The sequence below is a fragment of the Scatophagus argus genome, chromosome 21, assembly GCF_020382885.2.
Source record: "Scatophagus argus isolate fScaArg1 chromosome 21, fScaArg1.pri, whole genome shotgun sequence".
NCBI lineage: Eukaryota > Metazoa > Chordata > Actinopteri > Scatophagidae > Scatophagus > Scatophagus argus.
In genome coordinates this window covers 11,329,895-11,352,506 of record NC_058513.1, presented here as the reverse complement: position 1 = coordinate 11,352,506, position 22,612 = coordinate 11,329,895, and the positions used below count along the sequence as shown (strand labels likewise).

The 22,612-nt window shown below is 40.9% G+C and overlaps 2 protein-coding genes across 2 annotated transcripts in view; one reads left to right on the top strand and one right to left on the bottom strand.

Moving 5' to 3' along the window:
• The window catches only part of afap1l2 (actin filament associated protein 1-like 2), a 34,056-nt gene extending 13,006 nt beyond the window's left edge, over positions 1-21,050 (bottom strand). Inside the window, 4 exon segments of the mRNA XM_046376669.1 lie at positions 2,824-2,915; positions 5,371-5,436; positions 8,777-8,905; positions 20,362-21,050. Of these exon segments, the coding sequence (XP_046232625.1) occupies positions 2,824-2,915; positions 5,371-5,436; positions 8,777-8,905; positions 20,362-20,377 (303 nt within the window). The 5' untranslated portion in view covers positions 20,378-21,050.
• On the top strand, positions 377-1,946 carry LOC124052438 (kelch repeat and BTB domain-containing protein 13). Its single transcript, XM_046376674.1, has one exon. It carries the CDS (start codon positions 409-411, stop codon positions 1,924-1,926), a length of 1,518 nt encoding a protein of 505 aa, XP_046232630.1. The 5' UTR covers positions 377-408; the 3' UTR covers positions 1,927-1,946.
• Positions 21,051-22,612: the final 1,562 nt, after the last annotated feature.

The following is a 22,612-nucleotide window of genomic DNA, read 5'->3' as shown; positions in this document are numbered from 1 at the left end:
TAAATAAAGACAATATACATGTGCAATATGTTAATAGTCCTATAAAACAAAACTGGATTTAAAGCAGAAATGCAGGCGATAACGTAATCATGAATAGTTCGGCAATTACTTAAGCTGGCCAGCTATATTGCGGTTATGATAATGACCAGTTGCTGGCAGCCACATCACTGCTTACTGTGCATGTCAACAGTTTTCCTTTCCCTACCACATGCTTGCAAGTGGCGCAGCTGCTATCTATAGAACAACTCTATTTTCAGACCAAGCAGACAGGACGCAATGGGGCTCTCACAAACCTTTATTTACCGTCCAGCTCTGGGGAAAAAATGGCCAATCTACACTTGAGTCACATGCTGTTTTGTCACTTGAGGGCCTGTTTTAGGAAGCAAAAAGACGCAGGTTTAAGAGATCATGGAACTGTCTGAAGGCCTGGGAGTCAACCGGGACATTCGTGCAGAGAATGCGACCCATGATCTGGAGCCCAGAGAGTGCCAGGCAGGCCGGGTCAGGGTAAGGGTGGAGGGGAGCTGGTTCACTGAGGAGCGGTCTTTGCTGACGAAGTATAGCAACTACTTCTGTGCTCTCTTTAATTCTGGGATGATAGAAAGTCATCAGGAAGAGCTTCACCTGAAAGGAGGAGTGAGTGCAAGGGGTTTTCTCATCGCGCTTGCTGTCTGCAGGGGAGAGGTTCCCACCATCAGTGACCCGGACGAACTTGTAGAAGCCGTAGAATGTGCTGCTTTCCTGCAGGTTCCATGTTTGGTGCAGCATCTTTGTGACATTATTGACTCAGACAACTGCCTCTTGCTTTACCATGCAGCCTCCATCTTTGGGGTGCATACCCTCTTTCACAACGCAGCGCTTTTCCTTTGTGATGCTTTTGACGATTTGAGAGAAGCAGCAGAGAGCACAATTCCTGAAGACCTTATTGATTATTCTCAATCATTGTCTCCCGCATCTTACATCGCTATAGGCACACACTCTCCTTCTATGGAACTGCTACAGGACTCCTTTAGGGTTGTTTGCTTCCTTGATGAAAAAGAGGGAGAGTGGAAGCATCTAACAAACCTCCCAACTCTCTGTAGCACCTCCATGGCTGGAGTGACAGTGCTTGACAATCGACTGTACATTGTGGGGGGAGTTTATGGTTATGGCAAGGACACAGTGGACAGCAGCTTCTGCTACAACCCGGAGTCAGGGGTTTGGACTGCTCTTCCAGGTCCCCAGCAACCAAGATATGACTTCACCTTGCTGGGGTACGATGGCCGACTCTATGCTATAGGCGGCGAATTCCAAAAACGAATCATTTCTACGGCAGAGAGTTACGATGCTGAGAAGGGAGAGTGGACATTTATACAACACGCACCAAGACCTGTAGCATCTGCAGCATGTGCTGTTGCGAGGAGGCGGATGTTTATTTGCTTCTGGAAACCACCAGACACCACAGATATTTACGAATACATACCAGTGACAAATGAGTGGAAACTTGAAACCACCATGATCAAACATCAGAGCTATGGCCACTGTATGGTGGCTCACAGGGACAATTTGTATGTAATGCGAAATGGGCCTTGTGACGACTTCCTACGTTGTCTAATGGACTGCTACAACATTACAACAGGCCAGTGGACAGCCATGCCTGGACACTACATCAACAGTAAGGGGGCACTGTTTTCTGCAATGATAAGGGGGGACTCTGCGTTCACGGTGAAACACATGCTAACTCTGGAATACACCATCACTGGAAATGGATGGAAGCCCCGCAGGCAGATGAAGGGATTTCCAAAGAGCGGTTCACTGTGGACGTGTTTACTCAGGCTTCCCAAGACGGGACCAGTTATACCACAGCTGGATGCAGAGGGGAAGGAAGAAGAAATGTCTTTGCCAGACACATCTGAGGGATTTGTGGGAGCTATACCGCAACTGTGAAGTTACCGCTAAACTGAAAAACAATGCCATGTTTTTTTAGGGTTTCTAAGAATATAATGAGAATTAAAAAAACATTACTGTTGGAGATTACATGGTGGCACAAATGTTCCTTATTTCAGTGCATTCACTTTCACATGCACTCACACTTGTACACGCAAACATGGACACGTGCTGACACCAAGCATTTGTTCTGATTAGCAACAGCTGCTACTGTAGTTTATATTAGGGGAGGCCAGTGTGTGTGTGTGTGTGTGTGTGTGTGTGTTTAAAGTTCAAAGGCAGTGACGGGATGTTCTAAACCTCTCATTCTCTACGTATTTCCTGAAGTCACATTGGGCCAATTCAGAAGCCACTGGCCTCCAGGTTGACATAAAACTCCTCACATCTCCCTCAGACACTCTTGGATGTTCACTCCCCCAGGTCTTATGCCCCATGAGTGATTAAATACCTGTTTCTATGGTAGAATATATTTTAAATAGCCTCAGTCTTGTGATTCTGAGGGTTGTGGGAAATGTTTTTGGCTTGCTTGACCCACAGATCTAGTGTATTAAAAACCAAAGCAATTCTCTGGCAACATGGGATATCAATCCATTATACTTTATTTTGAATACTTATGGTGTATAGCGATAATAATAATCTTACTGTAACAAAAGACCAAAACACTGTAAATTACATTTAAAGTCAGTATTTGTCTTCAGGCTCCTTTTGCATGCCTTTGAATATCGTGATTTCCACTAAACTTTCCCATGTACTTGTTGAGTTCAGCATCCCTACTGAGGTCAATTATGCTATTACCATTCCTACCACAGTGGCAGAGGCTCAAAAAGCTGTGTGTGTGAAGCCAAATCATTTCATGTGATAATACACCCTGATGGAATCGAGCTGGTAATCACTTACTGCTCTGGGGGGTGGCAGATCAGGGAGGCTCTTCTGTGGGACAGGGACAGATTTTGCTGCTTTTCCATTGACCAGGGCATCTGATCTGTCATCTAGGTCAGGAAAATATAGAGTTAAGGATGTCAGTGAATAAGAACAGAAGTCTTAACTTGTACATTTATATTGACTGTTGCGAAATGAATGGAGGGAAACTGAGCCTAAATGAAAGAACTGCTTCTTCATGCAAGCCCAAATTCTGTCAGTTTTCATTCAGCGCTATTTGCAGATGTCCAGATGTCTCCTATATATATATCCCTGACCCTCACTGTGAGAACAGACCCTTCATTGTTAGATTATGGTGACCACATAACCCAAATAAAGGGGAAGAATTTGTATGGTAGCAACAAACCTTTTACACAAAACACACCACAGTTTAGGATCAAGTAAATTGAAGAAGACTTTAAGATCGGAGAAGTTTGTTAGTTGATTTGCCCTTTCACTCAGGATGGCCAGTGCTTCTACATCAGTGGCTTGTGACCTGCTTGAAGTGGTTGACTGACATTTGGGGAAAATTGAGATTAAAAATAATTTGCTTTCATAATGGCGAGAGTTAAGATGAACATTGACTGATTGTACTCTCACATCAGTCCATTAAATATGAAGCTACAGCCAGGAGACAGTTATCTTGGTTTAACATAAAGACAGGAAACTATTTTCATGTTGGTGTTGATTATTCCAACATTCTGGTAGGAAGATTTTGTTACTTTGGACAAAGTTGGGTTGTTTATCCCTGCCGCCAGATTTTGATTTTCTGCTAAGCTAAACATTCTGCTGGCTATAGCTTAATGTTTAGCAAAGAGATAAGAGAGTGGCTTAAGTCTTATCTGCAGAAAAACAAATAAGCATACTCCATTGAAGCAATATGTCCCCTTGTTTGAGGTAAAATCGTCCAGTAGTTGGCAAAATGCAGTCATAAACAAACAATATATTAGAAAAAGTGTGAAAAAATAAACCAGATTTTGTATGGCAGAAAATGCTTTTTTCTGCTTTCTGAGCTCGTTAACCTGAACTTTTCTGGGATGGAATGATGAGGATGTCAGCATTGACTGGGACGTTGTACTATTTCCTCTATCCTCAGTCCATTCACCTATAGTTTCTACTTGAATACTGAGAGGCATATGTGTTGAACAGGACATTCTTAAACCTCATGACTATGTTGCTCACGACATTAAGCTCATTTGCCACTTGCTGGAGGTCAAAGTCTTTGCATCATCATGAGTAGAAGCTGAACTGAAATATGACAAAAACAATTTGCTGGTATTCCCAAAGTTTGTGCTTGAAATAGTATTGAGATAACTATAAAATAAGAGTGGTTTTGATTAACAACCTTTTACTGTAACATTGCAGTCTTTCTCATTAAATACAAGAGAACATTCAGGTTTACCACATGATCAATGATAAAGAAAACTGAATTCTCACATCTCTGCCCTCACTTTCCATCAGTCTGTGTGAAAGAAAACCTGTGGCTTTGCTAGCGTCGCTGCTGAAAATATGTGTGTGTTAAGTCGAGTGCTCACTGAAACCACATTCTTCAACACTGTCCAAATAAAACAGGTCAGTCTCTGAGTCTCAGATGGTGAACTACGAAGAAACAGACAGGAAATGGGGTGAGAGGTGGGGAGCTGCAGCGAGGGTGTGCTGCTTGTGGCAATTTGTTCTGTCTGCTATTTGCTTGAATGATGTCAAACCGAGCAGGAGATGCAATAACACAACAAGTATACCCTCAAGCCTGTTGGAGTTGGACAACCTCAAAACACCAGTAGACTTTAATTTTTTTAAAAAAAAAAGTTAAGTACGGATTCAATATCATTTCATAACAAAAATCCTTTGTGGAGACCATGCATTCCAAAGCTTAAGGCAGCAACATTTGAAATAGCGAGATTACAGTTATCATAACTGTGTTAATGGCTTAGGTAAAAGAATATTCCCAGTAGTACCATAAAGATTGTGAAAGTGAACATAGACAATTTATTTCAAGGGGCCTATCCTACTTGGAACGAATTTGAGAGAGCTTGTCTGTCTGTTAACTAAGACGACTAATGAGAAGATATGCCCTTAACCTGCATGTAAACTAAAAAACTAAGACTAAAAGTCTGAAGTCATGCTAGCATAGCAAGCTAGATGCTAACATTAGCATGTTCATAATGATAGTGCTAGGGCTGATATTTTGCAGCTTTAATGTTTACCATATTCATCATTGTAATTTAGTGCGTTAACATGCAAATGTGCACCAAACACACTACAGCAGAGGCTGATGGGACTGACATGATTTTTGCAGGTATTTGGTTATTTCCATCCAACAGTTGTTGAATTATTTCAGTATGGACCAAAGTGGTGGACGTTTTCATCCAGGGCCAAGGGACTAGCACGACTATATCATATTGTTTCATTATCCCTTGTATTTCAAGAAAAAACTCTTTTCTTTAAAGATCATATTTCAGATACAGAAAAAAAATCATCACCTGGCAACAGTATCGTACTTCAGAGAAAAACCTTTGAGACTCACACCTTTGTCATCTTTGTCCTTCCCACAAACAATAACTTTGTTCATGTAGATATACTCTTCATCAGCACCTGCATGAAGACAGTGAAAGGTGGTTACTGACATGAAAATACTTCAGCACAGACAGTTTTACTGTGTGGCTGGCTACCACAAAACCAGTATCATGTTAAAGTGAAGAGACTAGAAGAGACCCTTTAAATACCACCGGACAGATACGGTATGTACCATACGTACTGTCTGTAGTATAACACCAACAGACTTTTCTTACAAATATTCTGTTACAGTCGCTACATTGAATAACAGTAACAAAGGAAGTTGCTGTCTTGCAAGTTGCTGTGTGTCTTTGGCCCATGCACAGTTTTTCTACAGGACAAAGTAGACCCACGCATATTTCTTCAGTCTAGGAATTATTATTGCTTTAATTAAGCTGAACATACAGTACGTGATTTTTGGCTGTCAGGAACACAGGAAATGACAAAACAAAGAAAGAAGAAATTTGAAAGACTAAGGTGGAGTCTTTCATGATGTTTGTCAAAAGTACAGGATTAAAATGGAACTTGACCCAAACAAGTAGCCTATTGTGCAGACAGATGGGCCTATTACTGACACCCACTTTCACCGTGGCTGGCATTCATCAGACATTAGTCAGAAAACTCCTTGCCTGCACAGATAGAGCTCTGTGCCACTTCTATCTTTGAAGTTTTGAAAATCGTACAACTGAAACTACATTGCAGCAATGCAAAGACCAGTCAAGACTTCCAAAGAGTTTGCATTATAATCGATAAAAAATATGCTTCGGATCAGCATCTGCGTGGAATTTAAATTAATTAACAAGAATTAAGTGGTGCGAAAGCTTCATTTTATCCAATCGGTTCTTAGTTTTACAGGCATTAAAAAGTCACACAAAGTAAAAATTAAAAAAGGTATAAAAATTATAGAGGTGTTTTCCTGCAACAAGAATAAAAGTGTGTAATTATTTACAAGTCAGTGTGAGCAATGGTATAATTTAGGAAATAAGCGGAGATGATGAAACCTCATGTCATACTGCAACACTTAAGTCAGCTCAGTGAGAAAACAACCGTGTTTGGTTTTAATGTTGGCCTTAACATGGTGGAGTAATTACAAGCTGGAAAGGACTTCGCCATAACTTTGCCACATAAACAGTTTGAATGAATGTCTTTTCTCAAACAATAAACCCAGCGGTTTTGGCATAGCAAGACGGTTACTATAACCTGTTATGGGAATTTGTTTTCCGGAGCTGCAGCACAGTTTTAAAGAAGGCTGTTTCATTGAATTAAATATTTTAGCTGACTAAGATTATACCCTGAGAGGAAATCAAACAAAGCTCTAACGCTGGTTGATACTCTGGAGAAGGTTTCTCCTTTGAAATAGATATCGTGAGGTGAAACCAAACAACAGCAGAATGAAACAATGTTTTGCCTGTACAGTGAAAACAGATTTTTCGGGGAACAGAGTTTGAAATGCTATTTATAAACTGCTGCTCAAAGGAAGTGAGCGTCCCAAGAGGATAAATGTAGCTTCGGAAAAATGATACAGCTCAGAGCCAAGAGAGGAAGTATGGAGAGACGAGTCCAGGAGCTGAACATGGAAAAGCATGACCGCTGGTGTGTGTTTGTGAGTGGATGTGTGTGACAGACAAATAAAGCGAGGGAGTAGCATTACCCATACTGGCTTTTTCAATCCAAAAAATTGGGTCACAGACTGTGATAAAGATCTGAATAAAAACTCAAACTGTGCAACTTTTCCCAACATCACAAAAGCTAAGATTTCTGAAGGAGCAGCAGCTTGAAAGAGGGTTGGTGCAGCGTTGGTTCACATCGTAACTAACTGACTTCCATGCACCATAAATCACATCAGCTCACCACCAGTTGCCACATTTTCATGTTGAGCCAGTGAGCTAGAAAAACTTGTGTTTCGCTGTTTGGCAGGATACATTAACAGGCCATGCATCTCTTTCAGATGAAGCAAGAGGCACTTTGTTTGATTATAGCTTGCTTGTGGTGTAAAACTGATAACCGCAAACATTTGCAAAGTTTAGGATGCTGACCTGATGATGTTGCAAGGGAAGTAGACACGCAAGCAAAAATGTTTAATTCAACCACCACAAAGCGGTCGTCAACCGCTGAAATGGGATAAAAGACCCCAAATGCATTTGTTAATAGAAGCCTGCAGGGGTATAGTTATTACATGGTGGTAGCTCAGAGTTTAAAAGAGCAAAATCATAGCAGAGTGGATTGCTTGATAGTTTCTCTGAGGCCAAATGGCTGACCGAGTAAGCTCACAGAGTTATGAGTAACGCGAGTCATGACCACATATTACATAAGTTGTCTTGCATCAAGGGTGCCAGTCAAAATCTTTTGAAAGTTAAATTGTCATTGTTTGTGGTTAAACCAATCAGTCATGTTACCACAAATATCATAACATTAGGAAGACCTTTTTTCTTTTCTTTTTCTTTTTTAAGAAATGACCAAGCTTGCCAATTGAAGACAGCTTTCATCTTGATAGCCCTAATAGTGCACCTATTTAACAACTGAGCATTCCTTAGTCAGATAAAAGTGCCATGAGGGTATGAGAGCTTGCAAATAAACATATGATCAAATACAAACATTTACTTGTATTTCTCAGAGCTGGCACTCTACAGTAACCCTTAAGCAATCTTAATGGGAGGTAAACATCATGTCATAACGCAGACCAGGAAAGATTTTATCACTCTGAGGAATGAAAGATTGTCTTACACTGAAATACCCAAAGAAGAAAAGAAACGAGTGTTTGCAGTGAGCACTGTGGTTTACACAAACATCATCATGGGAAACCTCATAGACTTTTTCTCAGTTCTAATTTTGGGATATTTGTGAATTAAGTAAGAAAAATTAAAATAAAAGGCTTTGGTTGGCCTTGATGTCATTCTACTCTCTTCCAGATTTAACATCTAACCACTCATTTCAAAACCAGGCAGAACAACTTTCTCTTCCCATTTTCCTCATACCACTATTATGTTATGGGGTATTTAAACCTTTTGGTCCTCTTTCCAATCTTGCACTTGCTCTTTGTGTTTATTTTTAGCTGTATGAGTAAAAAAGAAAAAAATACATAAGATTTCCCCCAAAAAACCCACCATATTCACTTCTTGAACACAACCAAAACTGAGAACTCAGTAAAGTACTAAATTCTATTTCCTCATTTGTCTACACTGCAAGACTTAATATTAAAGTTAAGAAGCTTTGAAAGATGCCGAGTAATGTTATCATCTAAAGGTATGCACTCCTCATAGTTTCCTGACTGGTGGTTTTTCTAACTGAAATGTGAGCCTGTTAGTCTACATTTATTAGATGCAGTCTCTACTGTACACATATTCAATATATACGTCCATTCTGGGTTTTTTCTTCATACCGTTGGAGGCTCTGTAGGACTGGAGGAGATTGGAGAGGAAGTCTTTTTGAATAGTGGCATTCCCACTCAGGGTCTCCTTGTCCAGGATGAGTAGGAAGCGGTGGAGCTCCATCAGGAGCTGGTCCAGCACTGAAAACACAGACAGACAAGAGGTTTTGAGAAGCACAGGGAAATAAAAATTCCTGAATGTTAAGATGATATTACACATTGCTCTCTGTGGGAAATATTTAGTTTTAAAACAATGGCTATAGACCAAATGTGTCACAATTCCCTTCAACAAGAAAAAGAAGAGAATTTTAAAGCTATAAACTTTCAGACAGAAACATTTCAAAAATTCTAATTTAATTTATGGCTGAGAACGACAGTGAATTCAGCTCCTTGTTTGTTAACTTTTGTTCTATTCTATTCTCACTGCATGGCTTACGTGTTTCAAGCTGCCAACATTTAACATGGGAGAGATTCTTAAGAGGTTTTTAGCTGGCAGCAGTTGACAACCATTCAGACTTCATGTCCTTCAGTCATTACTCTCATCCAGTTGGTATCGACAGTTCAAGGTTGTTTTGGGAGTTGCATGGGTTTAGTGAAAGGTCAAGTCCAGAGGAGGGAGGAGCCTGGGTCCCCGAGTCGCAGGGGCCACTGTGTCTGGGTGCAGCCCACACACATCCTTCAGGGGTCAGCGCTGAGCTCAAAGCCCTCTCCAGTGTGTGGGGAGCTCTTTGTGTTTCCCTTCGCTGTCTCTTGGCCTCATGAATAGGCCCCTTGCTACAGTGGGCCACCGTGTGTGAGCGTTTCACCAAAAGACGAGACAGAAGGGAGGATAAAGAAGAGACATTATTGACCTTGACAAGGTTGGGCTAATATCAGAAAGGGTCTCATACTCCTCTGGAATGTTTGAAATCCCCAACTGAAAATATGCTATTGCATTTTGATGTGTTTTTAGATGGAGTTAAAATCAACTTTAAAGCTTGTGTCCACTGGGCTAATCTCAAAAATAGATACAAATTTAATCCCAGAAGACAGTTGACTACCTACAGTTGAGGTAAAATTTTAATAATATAAATAAGTCAAGTGTTGGCGAGCTATCCTCAATTTGCTGTATCTAAAACTGAAATTAAGCAAAGTAGAAACAAACACCGAACTGCCATTCATATTTGAAAATCATCTGTCTCCACTCAAAAATTGAACTCTAATCCCAATAAAATAAGCCACAAATCACAACACTGTTTTAAGGAGAGTGAATTGCTCCTCGCTGAGCAAAATCTTTTAAAACTGTCTGTTTTAGTGGCTCCTTCCGTCTCAAACTGATCACTAACTGAGCCTCGTGACAGGAGTACATTCATGCCCTCTCCCCTACTTCCTATGCTCCCACACATCAAAGGACCTCTGCAAAACGGGGAAATTTCTACAGAATAAGGTGTCAGACCCTGGTAAGCTTTGCCTTTCAGACATGACGAGAGGCTTTCCCAGAGCTACAGCAAGCTGAGTTGTTTTTAATGACTCCTGCTCAAGCTGAGTCAACTTTTGCTGAAAGGCCCTGTGGTAGGACCTGAACCGTGGAAAACATCACTAGTTTACACACACACACACACACACACACACACATGGGGAGGGGATATAAAGTAATTAGAATCAGCTTGAACAATGATAACTATCTTTAGAAACTGTTACTGATTCCTTTATGTGTCGAAATGTTACTATAAAACCCACACACACACATTTACTTTCATTAAATTTCTAATAGTTGTTTAGCTGCAAATGTTTGGCTGCTCAGTACGAATCTAAACATTTCTCCAGCTTCTCCTCCTTGTGTGTTTGCGTAGATTGACTCTGATGGCCTTTTGGATTGGGGATCCATGGGAAACCGAGTCAGCTGACAGGACAGGGAGGTCTGTAGCAGGCCGTCTCTGTGGGCTACGGCTTGGCCAGACGCCCACTGCACATCCAGTGAGTGACCGCAGCCTCCACAGCATAAACAATTCACTTCTGTAGAATGGCCAAAAAGAATCTGAGAGACCATCAGCCAGCTAGAGCACTATGGTGTTTTCAGCCAAGGAAATACTATATTCTTGCGGTACGATAAAAACAGGAAAAAGGGCAGGTAAGATTAAGATAGAGAGTAAACAGAATAAAGTTTGTGTCAATAATCAGCTGAATTTGAAGTTTTCATCACTCATGAGGGGAATTTCTGTTCCTCATGCCTGAGGTTGTACTTCCTGGTTCACTACATTAACAAGAACATGTCTGTTTGATTTCCTGCCAATCTTGAGATATCCACTCATACTGTGTTTGACATAGTGCTCTTATAAGTTGGCAGATAAATAAGGTGCATTTCCAATGACTCATTGGGTTAAAGCAGAAGAACGAAACTTTAATTTAAATCAGGATTTGTCCAAAACCTGTCCAGTTGTCTGAGCACTCCATTTAGGCTGTTGCTGTTATCTTTGATGTAAAACAGTAACACAGTGCCTGAGATTTTGGTAGAGTCAACTGTAAAATTCCAACAAATATATGCAGAAAGACCTGATCAGAGATTACACATAAAAAATGTTTCATGCAGTATTAGTTGTAAGCTACTGAAATCTAATTTCAGTGCTTGTCTGTATCTGGTAACCTTGTCTGACACTGGCTCATTCTTTCAATTTGACCAAAATACTTTCTTATTGTATTATTCCAAAAATAACTATTGCATGCATGCATGTCTATCTATGTGCCCATCTGTGTATCTGGTCTACAAATGATCAGCCTTCAAGGAACAGCTGCTAACCTCCTGAGGAAGATGATAAAAAGATAAAAGCTTTAATGTTAACTATGCATGAAAAACAATGCGTTTGCGCAATTTAAAAACAGTGCAAAATTGATATATCAAATCTTTACTGGATCATATGGAAGGGTGAATCATTACTTAAACTTATATGGGCATAAGGGGGCTATGCCCAACCAAAACTAATTGAGACAAGTTCTATAGGTCACCGAAGGAATGTGATGGACAAAAATAGTGCATTCAAAATGTCCGTGTCAAAATCATTTGTGAATAAGGGCTTTTCATTCAGAGAAAAGAAGGCACTGGACTTGGTTCTGTACCACCATTCTCCTTGTAGAATTTGAACAAATCCTGTCCTGAACAAGGGGGTCTTGTCAGGATCCTGGCAGCATTACTTATTCTGAGAGGCTTGAGAGGTCCTGCAGCAACACTGATGGGCAACATCTTACTGCATCAAGCATTTCGTTTGACCAAATTAATGAAACACACATGGCTTCTCATTTAAGTTAGACTTGCTTCCAGGTTAAATGCGGTTGGTGGGGTCAGCCTTGAAAATGTGCTGGGCAAATATAAACCAACAAGAACATAATTAGCTTTCCCTCCAAGTCCAGTCACTCCTACAACAGCAACCTATAGTCGAAAACAGAGTGTTTAGAGCGACACAGAACAGTCAGGCATCCTTCTTGTGCTCGGCTGAGCTTTGTACTGGTGACTTGGGATATCACAGTGAGAAATTCTACATCACAGGCATCTTTATCAAACCATTACGGTGCGACCCAAGTCCTCTAAACAGCAAAAATGAACTTACATCTTTATTATTTTACCATCGCTCTCTTTTTTAATGCATGGCTTGTGTGTACTTGTGTGTCTTTTCTTATTTCTTATACCAAACTGGCCCCATTTTTATGTTTCATCACCTCCCTTCATCTACTCCTCAAATACCAGCATATCAATTTATGCTCCAGGAAGTATCCTAACTGATGCAATGTTTATCCTGCTTTCAAACATGTTTATGTCTTTGATCAAGGGTGAAAAAGTAAAAGTTTATCTTGCGGTGTATCAGAATGTCTTTCCTAGCGCCTGGAGCATTGAATGACTGACTAACGTATAATACAAACTTAATTAATCTGAAAAAAAAGAAAAAATACAGAATAACAAAGAATGCTGATTTTGTACTGGCAACCAACAAACCACCACAGCGTTTACCTGATTAACATAATGAGGGGACATTAAATCAGTCTGAACTGGCTTAGCTAACTGCAAAACCATCTCTTGCTTTCTTGAGCGAGCACTTTGTAAACTGAAAAAGCTTGTTTACTACACAGCTGTCACCATTACTCGTGACCGAGTTTAACTCCCCGTTTATCTGAATGCGATTTCATCTGTTTGGCACTTTAGTTGAGCAGTTGGCCCCGAGTCCTCTGTAGAGGAGAGAACTGTTTAATCTACTGTATTTTGATGGTCATTTTATCTTTTTTCATCCAATCTTTTTATCATTTTATCTTAAGTATTAGACACAAAAAAGGTCCTATTTTAACGTAAAACTGCCACAAATGTCCTGTTCGTTCTATCAGTGATGTGCATTGAACATTAAAATTGAAGGATACAATCATAGTGACATGCAAGTTTAAAAATAAAGTGACATTATAAAAGTTGTCAATGATACCCTATATTATTTCAGGTTTTCTACCTATGGGCAAAGGGTAATGTTAACCCAGTAATGCATTGGTTTTATCATGTTGAACTGATAAACCATCTGTTGCGTATTTGTATGAATATATAGATAAATTTAAGGTTCAATTAAACAATCAGTGCTCTGAAAAATAAACAGTGTAATTCTTACGATTGAGGAAGGAAACATACATAATTTCATTTTAAAAGACCATTGAAATCTCTTGTGTCATCTTGTGACAGAGCTCTAACTGCACCTAAAAAGGGAAGTGGCGGAAAGAAGCAGAATTGGAACCAGTGACCATGTGTTTGCTTCGTAAACTGTCACAGATTCAAGGTGCTTCTGCTTGGGTAGACAGGAGAAAGACATGTGGGCCTGTTTCAACGTACACGACTGGACGGTGGTGCCATGTATAATTGGTTTGTTAAAACCCGACCTTTCTCTAGTGAGAGTGGCAGAGAAGCGGCTGTTAGCCACGGCCTGAATAAAGAATCAAACACTGATATGATTGCCGTTTGATTGCTACCGGCGCTCTGGTCTCTCTCCTCGCAGCATGCAGGGTTCAGCTGCAGGGCAGGGACTGTGTGGACAGGGCTGGATTAATCCAAGCTGTGTTTTGGTGCTATTGCCGTAGAAACCTGAATACAAAAAATAAAAAAATAGTAAAAAAAAAATAGCAGGTGTCAACTTGATGACTTCAGAAGAGGGGGGTGCCTGACTCTGATAGCGACGCTGAAGGGAAACTGGAAAGAAGTGGACCAAGTGACACAAGACCGAAGTGAAAAGTGAAAGAATAACACTAAAAGAGAAGTAAGACTGTACATTAAACAGCAAAGCACATGGGTTTCTTTCTCATGGCATTAAGTCAACATCCGCGCCTGAGATAAAATGAAGCAAATAAAAGAAACAAAGAGAGAGAGAGAGTTGGCAAATTGTTTTCACAGGTGTATCTGCAGCAAACAGCATGTAAGCTATTAACATCACACACCTGGACTGTAGTTAGCAAATGATGTTTCATTTCTTCAGTAAACTCTCTTACAATGACAACTTTATTCATACTTAATTCAAAGTTATAAAGTATAGAATAAAGACTGATGGAGGATGAAGGATGAGTGGATGTCGTACATACGCAGCATGTCTGTACCTGAATACATAGCGGCCAAATAGCAACATTGTGAGTTTAGTTTGGATTTGAAAGATACTTTCACAGCAAAGATTCACTCTCGGTTCCTTATCTCAGAATGCTGATGAATGTTCCCGGTCAGCCCTTCAATCCTGCATATTCATCTGCTCAAAGGCGAGCCTCTGTTTTCCTCGGTCTTTGCCAATTTTCCTTTTTATTCTTTGCTTTAATAACGGTTCACATCCATGTATCATAGATAATGTATCTACTGCAGGTGAAGTGAGTCTAAGTATGTCCGAGCTGCTGCATAAACTGCACCTATTAAATCAATATTATCTCATTTTCCTGCATTAAACAAGCTATGGAAGCAGCTTTGGCTTTGTTCACATATATGATTTTTAAATTATACATTTGGCGCTTGTCTTTCTTTTTGGTAGGTGAAAAACAGACCCAAAAAGAGACAGAAACTCCAGTGTCATGTGAAGAGAAAAATACAAAGGCGTAGTGAAGCCATAGTCTTAAGACACTGCAAGAAAGTCTAGAAAGAGTGCGGGGAGCAAGTGTTAAACTAGCACCAGGCTCACCACAGCAGTTCGTGTTAAGATGCCGAGCTGCACATTGTTACAAATACTTGACAGAAACTGCAAAGCAGTGTCTTATAAAGTTTCGTGCCACTCTCTTTTTTCAAGATTTTACCCTTTCATCTTCTCTCTGCCCCAACAATTTAATCTCGTCTTTATTCATCACACGCTTTATCTTTCCCAACACCCTTTTCTTTTTTCTCCAGCCTTTAGATCCGTGCTGTCTGTGTATTATCAAAGCTTACACCTCGGCCCCTGGAGACATCAGCCTGAAACATGTTAATGCGCTCTAAAAATCCAAGCAAATCTTTTTCCTATACGAAGCGGCTCTGCTATACTTGAGCAACGTTATATCGATTAGGATGCAGTGGATGTTACTGTAGTCCCTGCAAATGAAGGCTTGAGCCAAAGCTTCAACATACCGGCTGCTGATGACATGAAACTTGTGTGTGTGTGACAGAGAAGTCAAAGACGGGTGAGAGGAAGAGCAAAATTAAAAAGTTTGGAGGACAGCACTGGAATCTTTGCAAACGAAAATGATTTATACAGATTAAAATATTTTCAGTTCTAACAATTTATATTTCTTTAACATTCTTTAACAAGTTAGGAGGACTTTCTCTAGCCTGTTGCTCGCTCAGTTTAATAACAGTGTTAGCAGTTATTAAGACAAAGGAGACAAGTTTTGATGTATCGGAATGTTAATATTGCTGAAAAATGTTTTTCTTAGAGCTGAGGGCCAATAACCTTTCTTCAGTGATGATTGAAACTTTAAAATATCATCTCTTACAAATGTGTGTCCCTAGCTGTGGCACATAGACAACTATCACCAGAGGCTGCACTTAGCTTCTTTCTTATCTTTTCTTTCTTATTGGGTTTTGCAGCCAGCAAAGTCATTGTCATGGCTGACTCTCCTCATTCTCAGTTGAAGGCAGCTGTTCTGAGCAAAGAAAAAAGCTTAGACAAACCTGCTCAGCATCAAGTTGCAGACAGATAAAGTTAAATTCTAGTCAGTGAGCACGGAGGTGCGTTCAGTGGCAAAAAACTCAGATTCAATCTGGGGATGGTGGAGACCAAAACAGAGCAAAATGGAGAGTCAGAACTGAAATTACCTTTATCAAGTGGACAGAAACATGGTGACAACTGAAAGCTAATGTTGCACTGCGTCCGTTTGTCCGTATGTTAACAAGCAATTTTTTGCCAACACACTGATATGATATGTGGCATGGGATACTACAACTCTCTCTTTCCCATGATTTTTCCCACAAACACACATATAAAAATATAAAAAGGTGTCAGCCCCGAGCCACGAGGCATTAGAAGCATAGTGAGCTTCAAACACTCTTCTTAATTCGGCACCCTGCCTACATCCCTCCTTCAGTCCTGCTGTCTTCTTGCATTTGCTTGCTCCACAGGATCCCAACAACACTCAAAGGCATCACCCTCTACATATTCTGAGATGTGTGGGGTGCATGTGTCTACCATTTTATCAAGGCATTCCATTGGTAATCTTTCAATTAACATACACTGCGTAGTGATAAACATATTCACATTTTAGAGGCTGTGTTTTGGAGCTTTATAAGGCACCACAGTCTTGGCTTGATCAGAAAGAAAGCGACCGACTTAAAGCAGCTGCTGACAAATAAAAACTAACTAGCAATGCCGCCTTAGAGTCACCCACATAAAAGCTCCTCTGCTTAGTTATTATCCCACAAATAAGTAGCCAGGATGGCTGAAGGGAGAGTGAGAACTAGTCTGTGTGTGCATATGTGTGTGATTACAACTCAGGGAGCTCCTGTTCTCCTGTCCTAAGTACCATTTCCTTCAAAAGAGTACCTGGTGAGAAAAAAACAAAACAAAAAAAACAATGCAGGTCTGATCCAGAGCTCCTGTATCCAATAAACAAAGCCACGTTTGATGTGCTGTAAATGAACAAGAGCAGGACCCAGAGGGCGAAAAAGGACCAAGCTCACAAAGAGCCCTGCACTTCCACAGATCAGGAAGACCGTCTTTCTTTTCATCATTTTTATAGCCCAGACCGGCTTCCTGAACTGCATGCACTCCGCTCACCCCCCTGTTGAGAAGTACAGCCCCACACACGCATGCACACACACACACATATATATACAAGTGAACCGGTAGACCCCATACCAGCCCTGATGGCCTACATCTTTCAGTCTTCCCTCTGCTGAGCTTATGGGAAGTCAACCCCAATAAACCTACTGACTCTGTCACATTGTCATTACTTTGACTTTACTAAAAACACATTGAAACTCTAATTTTCAATTCATACCAGTAAAACAATTTTCACTTATAGTAGTTTTGATTGGCATGATCACTTCAGTTGACTGAAGGCTATTTAAAGAAAACAGCTCGGAAAAACACCAGTACTGGGATACAAAGGTTTATAACAGCAGCTGGTGTTTTTCAATATTGTGCACTACATCAAATAATATACTGCACCCAAACATGTTGTAGTTTTAAAAGCATCACCATAAACATAGAATGGCACTTCTGCTGATGGTTGAAATCAGCATTACTACATTATACAAACTTTATACAACCTCACAAAGCCACTAGCATGAGTGCAGCCTCTAGCCTTGTTTTAATACAATGTGCACATAAATGTTCTATTATAAATAAAAAAATGAAATCATCTGTGATTTCTTAAAGTCAAACAAAGTCTACAGTTGCTTGTGTGCCAAGTGAATAATGCACTCATTCAAAAATGTCCTTCAGTAAGGCCGTCAGTCTTCATTTTGTCTTGGATTTTACAGAATCAGATTATTGTTGGGAGAAGATGGCTTGAAGCTGGAGGCAAGAAAAAGAGCCATCACTGTAGATCCCATCGCTTGTCTGGGTGAAACCATGTTGCAACAAAGTGAAACCAGCACAGTGAATTCAACAATAGGCGTGTTTTACCCAAGAAATCAGTGGGAAGCATAATAACATGGAAAGCCAAAAGGGCATGATGTCTCACTGTCTCACAAGGAATGGAAGATAATTAATACCAGATAGGATGTTGCCAAAAATAAATATGTCCATCCCCTTTATGGAAACATTTAGAAAAATTTTTAATCATTTTGAGACACTATTAATTATTTCTATAAATGTATTTGTATTTTATTTAAGTGCTGCTTCTTTTATAAGCTGCTGTTATGAAAATGTGTTTCATTTATTTGTCAACAGCACAAGACACAGTTTATGGCTTGCAAAGCCATGACAAACTTGACATGACTTGACATGACATGACAATATGATTGTTTTTTTTAGTAGGATGAGACATTAGCATGTGGGCTGTGATTAGAAGTTGGGCAATGCGACTAATGGGCCACTAATTGCATAAGATGTGCTCAAAACATTTTTTCTGAGCTGCTGAGGTCTCAAACATGTCCCATCACAGCCCGGCAGTCTCAAAACAAACAGAGCTCCAGGTGGTTTGCCAATTTGATCCTCATCTCTGGCAGAAGGTGTGAGAACTGGTGACACAAGCTGCTCTGGAATGAAACCTGCGTGGGTCAGGTTTGAGAAGCACAGAGCGAATCCAGAATACTAAACAATGCCTTGCTTTGTCATTGGCCTCCCTGGATTTTCCCATGTTTCCCTTTACTGTACCTCCTCCAATGGCTTCCTGTGGCTGTTAGTATCTAATTCAGTGTCCTGGTGCTGCTGCTGCAGCAGCTGCCAAATGAGTAAACTCCATTTCTTATTTCAGCCCCACACACCAGCTCTTTCTCTGCCATCCAGGGGTAGGATCATTGCCCTGCCTCACTTGACATGCCCTCAGACTTCGGTCATCCCCCTCCCCCCACCTGTTCTCCAAGATGTCCTTTATTATTGAAGCGCCTGTCTCCAACTAAAAGTGGTGATGTAGAAAGTGCAGTCATTCTCTGAACTTTTAAAGCATAATCATGTGGTCAGAAACTAGTGACGCTCGTCTTTGAAAAGTTTTTCAGGTTTTAAGATACTGACACGTACTGCAGTCATTCCAATTTAGTAATGTGTTTGGAATACAGTCAAGGGAGCGATGTGGTTCCCCTGGTGGACACTCAGCGTAACCTCATAAACAATGACAGTGAGATTCTTCACTCCCCTTCATTTTGTCAAACTCTTACCCACGTATAAAGAGATACTGCACATGTTCAGAGCTGCCACTTATTTTTCCATCACAACATCCACCAAAACAACCATCACAATTCCCCAAGTCCGAACCGACATCTTCAAATCCTTTTGTTTTCCATTTAACAAACAGAAAAACATGAAAAAAAAAAATCAACTTACAGTCAAATCTCTGCATTTAAGAAGATGGAACCTTGACCTTGACAGCATGTCAAACATGCAGCTTAATGCATGTCATCAGTCACTGTCTATGTGCGATGGATATGAATGAACACATTAAATGAACTGAGTGCCAGACCAAATCCAAAGCCTCCACTGCCAATGAAATTCCCTCACAGGGAAAAACTACACAGAGAACACCACTGTGTTTGGCTGCTTGCAGCACTGGATATCTACTCTCAGAGAGTGTGGGAGTGAACAGACTAAGCCATCTGCTCAGCTGGAGAATGACAATGTTGTGGCAAGATTGCTTCCTTTCAAACTGTGGTGATATCATTCTAGTTATACTAGTCGCCATTGTTTCCAGTCCAACAAGTCGCTTCACCCAGCTGCCTCACTCTGGCCAGCGAAGGGGGGGATATTCACGATGAGCTCACAGTCCATAGTTGTGTTTCTCCCATCCTTGCTGAGGTCCATGAGACAACTAACCCCCTAACATGCTCGTTTACTTCAGATGTTCCTACAGCAAAGTGAGGTGCACTTCACAGCCAACCACTCCAACTAATTTCCAGATTTTGGCTCAAACTATGAGTGGCCTTGCTCATCCCCCATGGACAAATAACCACAGGAATTTGGGGAATGCTGTGAGAACAATGTTGCTGCTATTGGAATCAATCAGTGGCCACAGTGCAAACGACTTTATAGAGCCCACTTGGAGTGGAGGCATTTGGGGATAAGCCTCACATCTTCATATTCTTGGCGACAATTCAACAGTTTAAATGTGGGGACTCTTTTCCCAAAGGCAGCTTACCAGTTTAACATGAGAGCCTAAAACTAACCCACCCGCACAGGAATTTTTATCATCAGAGTAAGTGGCAGGTGACCAGTAGCCAAGCCAAAATATGATAACAAAAGCAAAAACATCAGCTTCCTTGTCTTTCAACCGCTGCGACAAACGACTAACGCATCCGCAATCAATAAATCCCAAATGGTTATTTATGTTATCTGAATGTGCAGATAAACAGACGCTTTAGCCGTATATTTTACCAGCATTTATCAGCTAAAACTGATGTAAGTAAAGCATGCATAGAGGAACAAATAACACGGAGACACTCGAGAAGCCAGCTGCTGTGTTTCACGTTACTGACACAAAACTCAAAAGCTCCCTTTTACCTTTGTGCTTCTCCATTCCCTCGCAGTTTCACCTTCTTGTCCCTCGCTTTCCTCCTCTCATAAAATCAAAAAATGAAACCAATACCAATAATAAAAAAAAAAATCCCAAAAGTTTGCTGATAACTTTTCTGGGTGATAGGACAGCCAGCAACTTCTTCTGCGGAATGCAGCCGCGGCGCTCCCGTTTTCAACAATACGCTCACTGACTGGCTGACTGCGCTCGACAGGCTCACTTTGTTTTTTGACGGAACAACAGCGCTCCTCTCCTCTTCTCCTCTCCTCTTCTTCCTCCTCCCTCCTGCGAGCCCAGCCTGTGCAACATCCAGTCCGCAGCTCGTGTGGACCTCCCGGTGTCACTCAGACTCACCCACGGGTCCTACGATAACAAACTGAGGGAAAAGTTTCACGGATAGAAGCCGCCACGCTGAGAGGATGGAGGCGTCATGGCTTTTACCCCCACCCGTGCGCTTCTTATCTAATCCGCACTAAATTGTGTGTATAAACACCAAACTACAGGAAAACATGCAGGCTCAGGGGCAAATCTTGATTAACATACACTTGGGGATTGTTCTCTGTGATTAATCTATAAATCTGAGTTTGGAAATACAGGGTATACGTCAAATCTTTGAAGGGTGAGACTAAAAAGAATTAAGTTTGCTAATTTAGTGTTTTTGGCCCAATAACTGTGCACCTCCGTGGGAGAGCCGTGGCCGGGGTCGAGGTATGAGAGGAATGTCACGCAGAATAACACAGCGTGCCCTGGGAGATGATTAAAACGCACGACGCGCATCCCGGTGTTTTGAATAACTCCACCGCAACAACAATGCGATGCTGCAGCTCAGACAATCAGAGAGTTTATAAAAAAGACACCAGAGTTTCCCTTTTTTTTCTCCCCCTACTGCACTAGTCACGCCCAAGACAAAGCAGCTATTTAATTTGACAGGTGGTGGGCCTGTGATGTCATCTGATGTTGGTTAATAACACACTTTGTATGGGCTTGCTGCAGCGGACAGGAAGGGTGAGTGTGTGGGGGTGGCACGGATATAGACTGAAGCACCTTGTAATCAGACGGGTACACTCAGTTCACAGAGACAGCTGATTAGGCAATGCGTAATTCCTGATAGCATCTGTTGGATCAGAGGCCCGCACATAGGAGGAAAAAATACTTAAATCTGTGAGGATTCCAATGATTTAAAAAAAATCATTAATCCTTTAAGTATTTCTTATTTGAACTCATACTGGAGCCTCCTTCAAGTAACAGGTTATGTTGCATTTGACTTCCAGAAAGATTTCAGATTTTATTCTTCTTTCATTTCTTTTTGTTATATATTCATCCACCACTTTCAGCCATCGCCTGGGTCAGAGGGTGCTGCAGTTCCAATAACTCAGAGGTCAGGAGGCACTCTGAGGAAGGCACCAGTCACACTGGTCAGACGAGGACAAGTCAGGCACTCACAATCAGAGTCTTATGTGTTTGTGGACGGGAATGGAAGGTCTGGAGGACAGAGCATAAACATGGGAATAACATAACCAAACCCAAGGAAGACACAGCAGAAGCTGAGACAAGAACCAAGGACTTGTGTGCTGTAAAATACTGCACTGTGCACACCATTGAACCTGTAAGGGAAATGCTAAAAGATTGTCTTCCTTTCTGTCCTCCCAAGTTAATGTTCATTAATGCATATACATGCCCGCCACCCTGTACATACATGTGGCTGTAGTTCTTCTCTCCCAGCTTTGATTTCAACTAATGACCCCCTTTTGTCACAACCCAGTTTCACCAAACATTCAAACTCAAATTCAAATCTCTCTTTTGCCGTTTCTTTCACACGCTCTGATGTAAACTTATTTATGAGCACTGATGACAGTGTACTTTATTTTCTTTACTTGTTTCTTTACTAGTTCGTGCACATGAATAATAAGAGCTACAAATACAACAACAATATCCACAGGTCATTTTCTCACTTCAAAATGAACTCACTGTGATTTGTGTGTTGGTATGATGGCTATAGTCCATTAGACCACTGTTTATAATAAGAAATTTTGTTAGTGTAAAGTATAAGACCACCAGGTTTGTACCCCTCTGTGAGGACTGTATTTTCCAATAATAACAGGATTAACTGCCGACTTTAAAAACCTGCCAAAACATTGTAATGTAACATAACTCTGCTTACATTTGATATATATAATGAGCCATACCGCGTAGCTCGTGTTACCTTTGTGCTTTAAATTACCCAACAAAGACGGACAG

What these genes read in the sequence shown, in the direction of transcription:
- LOC124052438 (XM_046376674.1), top strand. Translation starts at nt 409, where the DNA reads ATGGAACTGTCTGAAGGCCTGGGAGTCAACCGGGACATTCGTGCAGAG.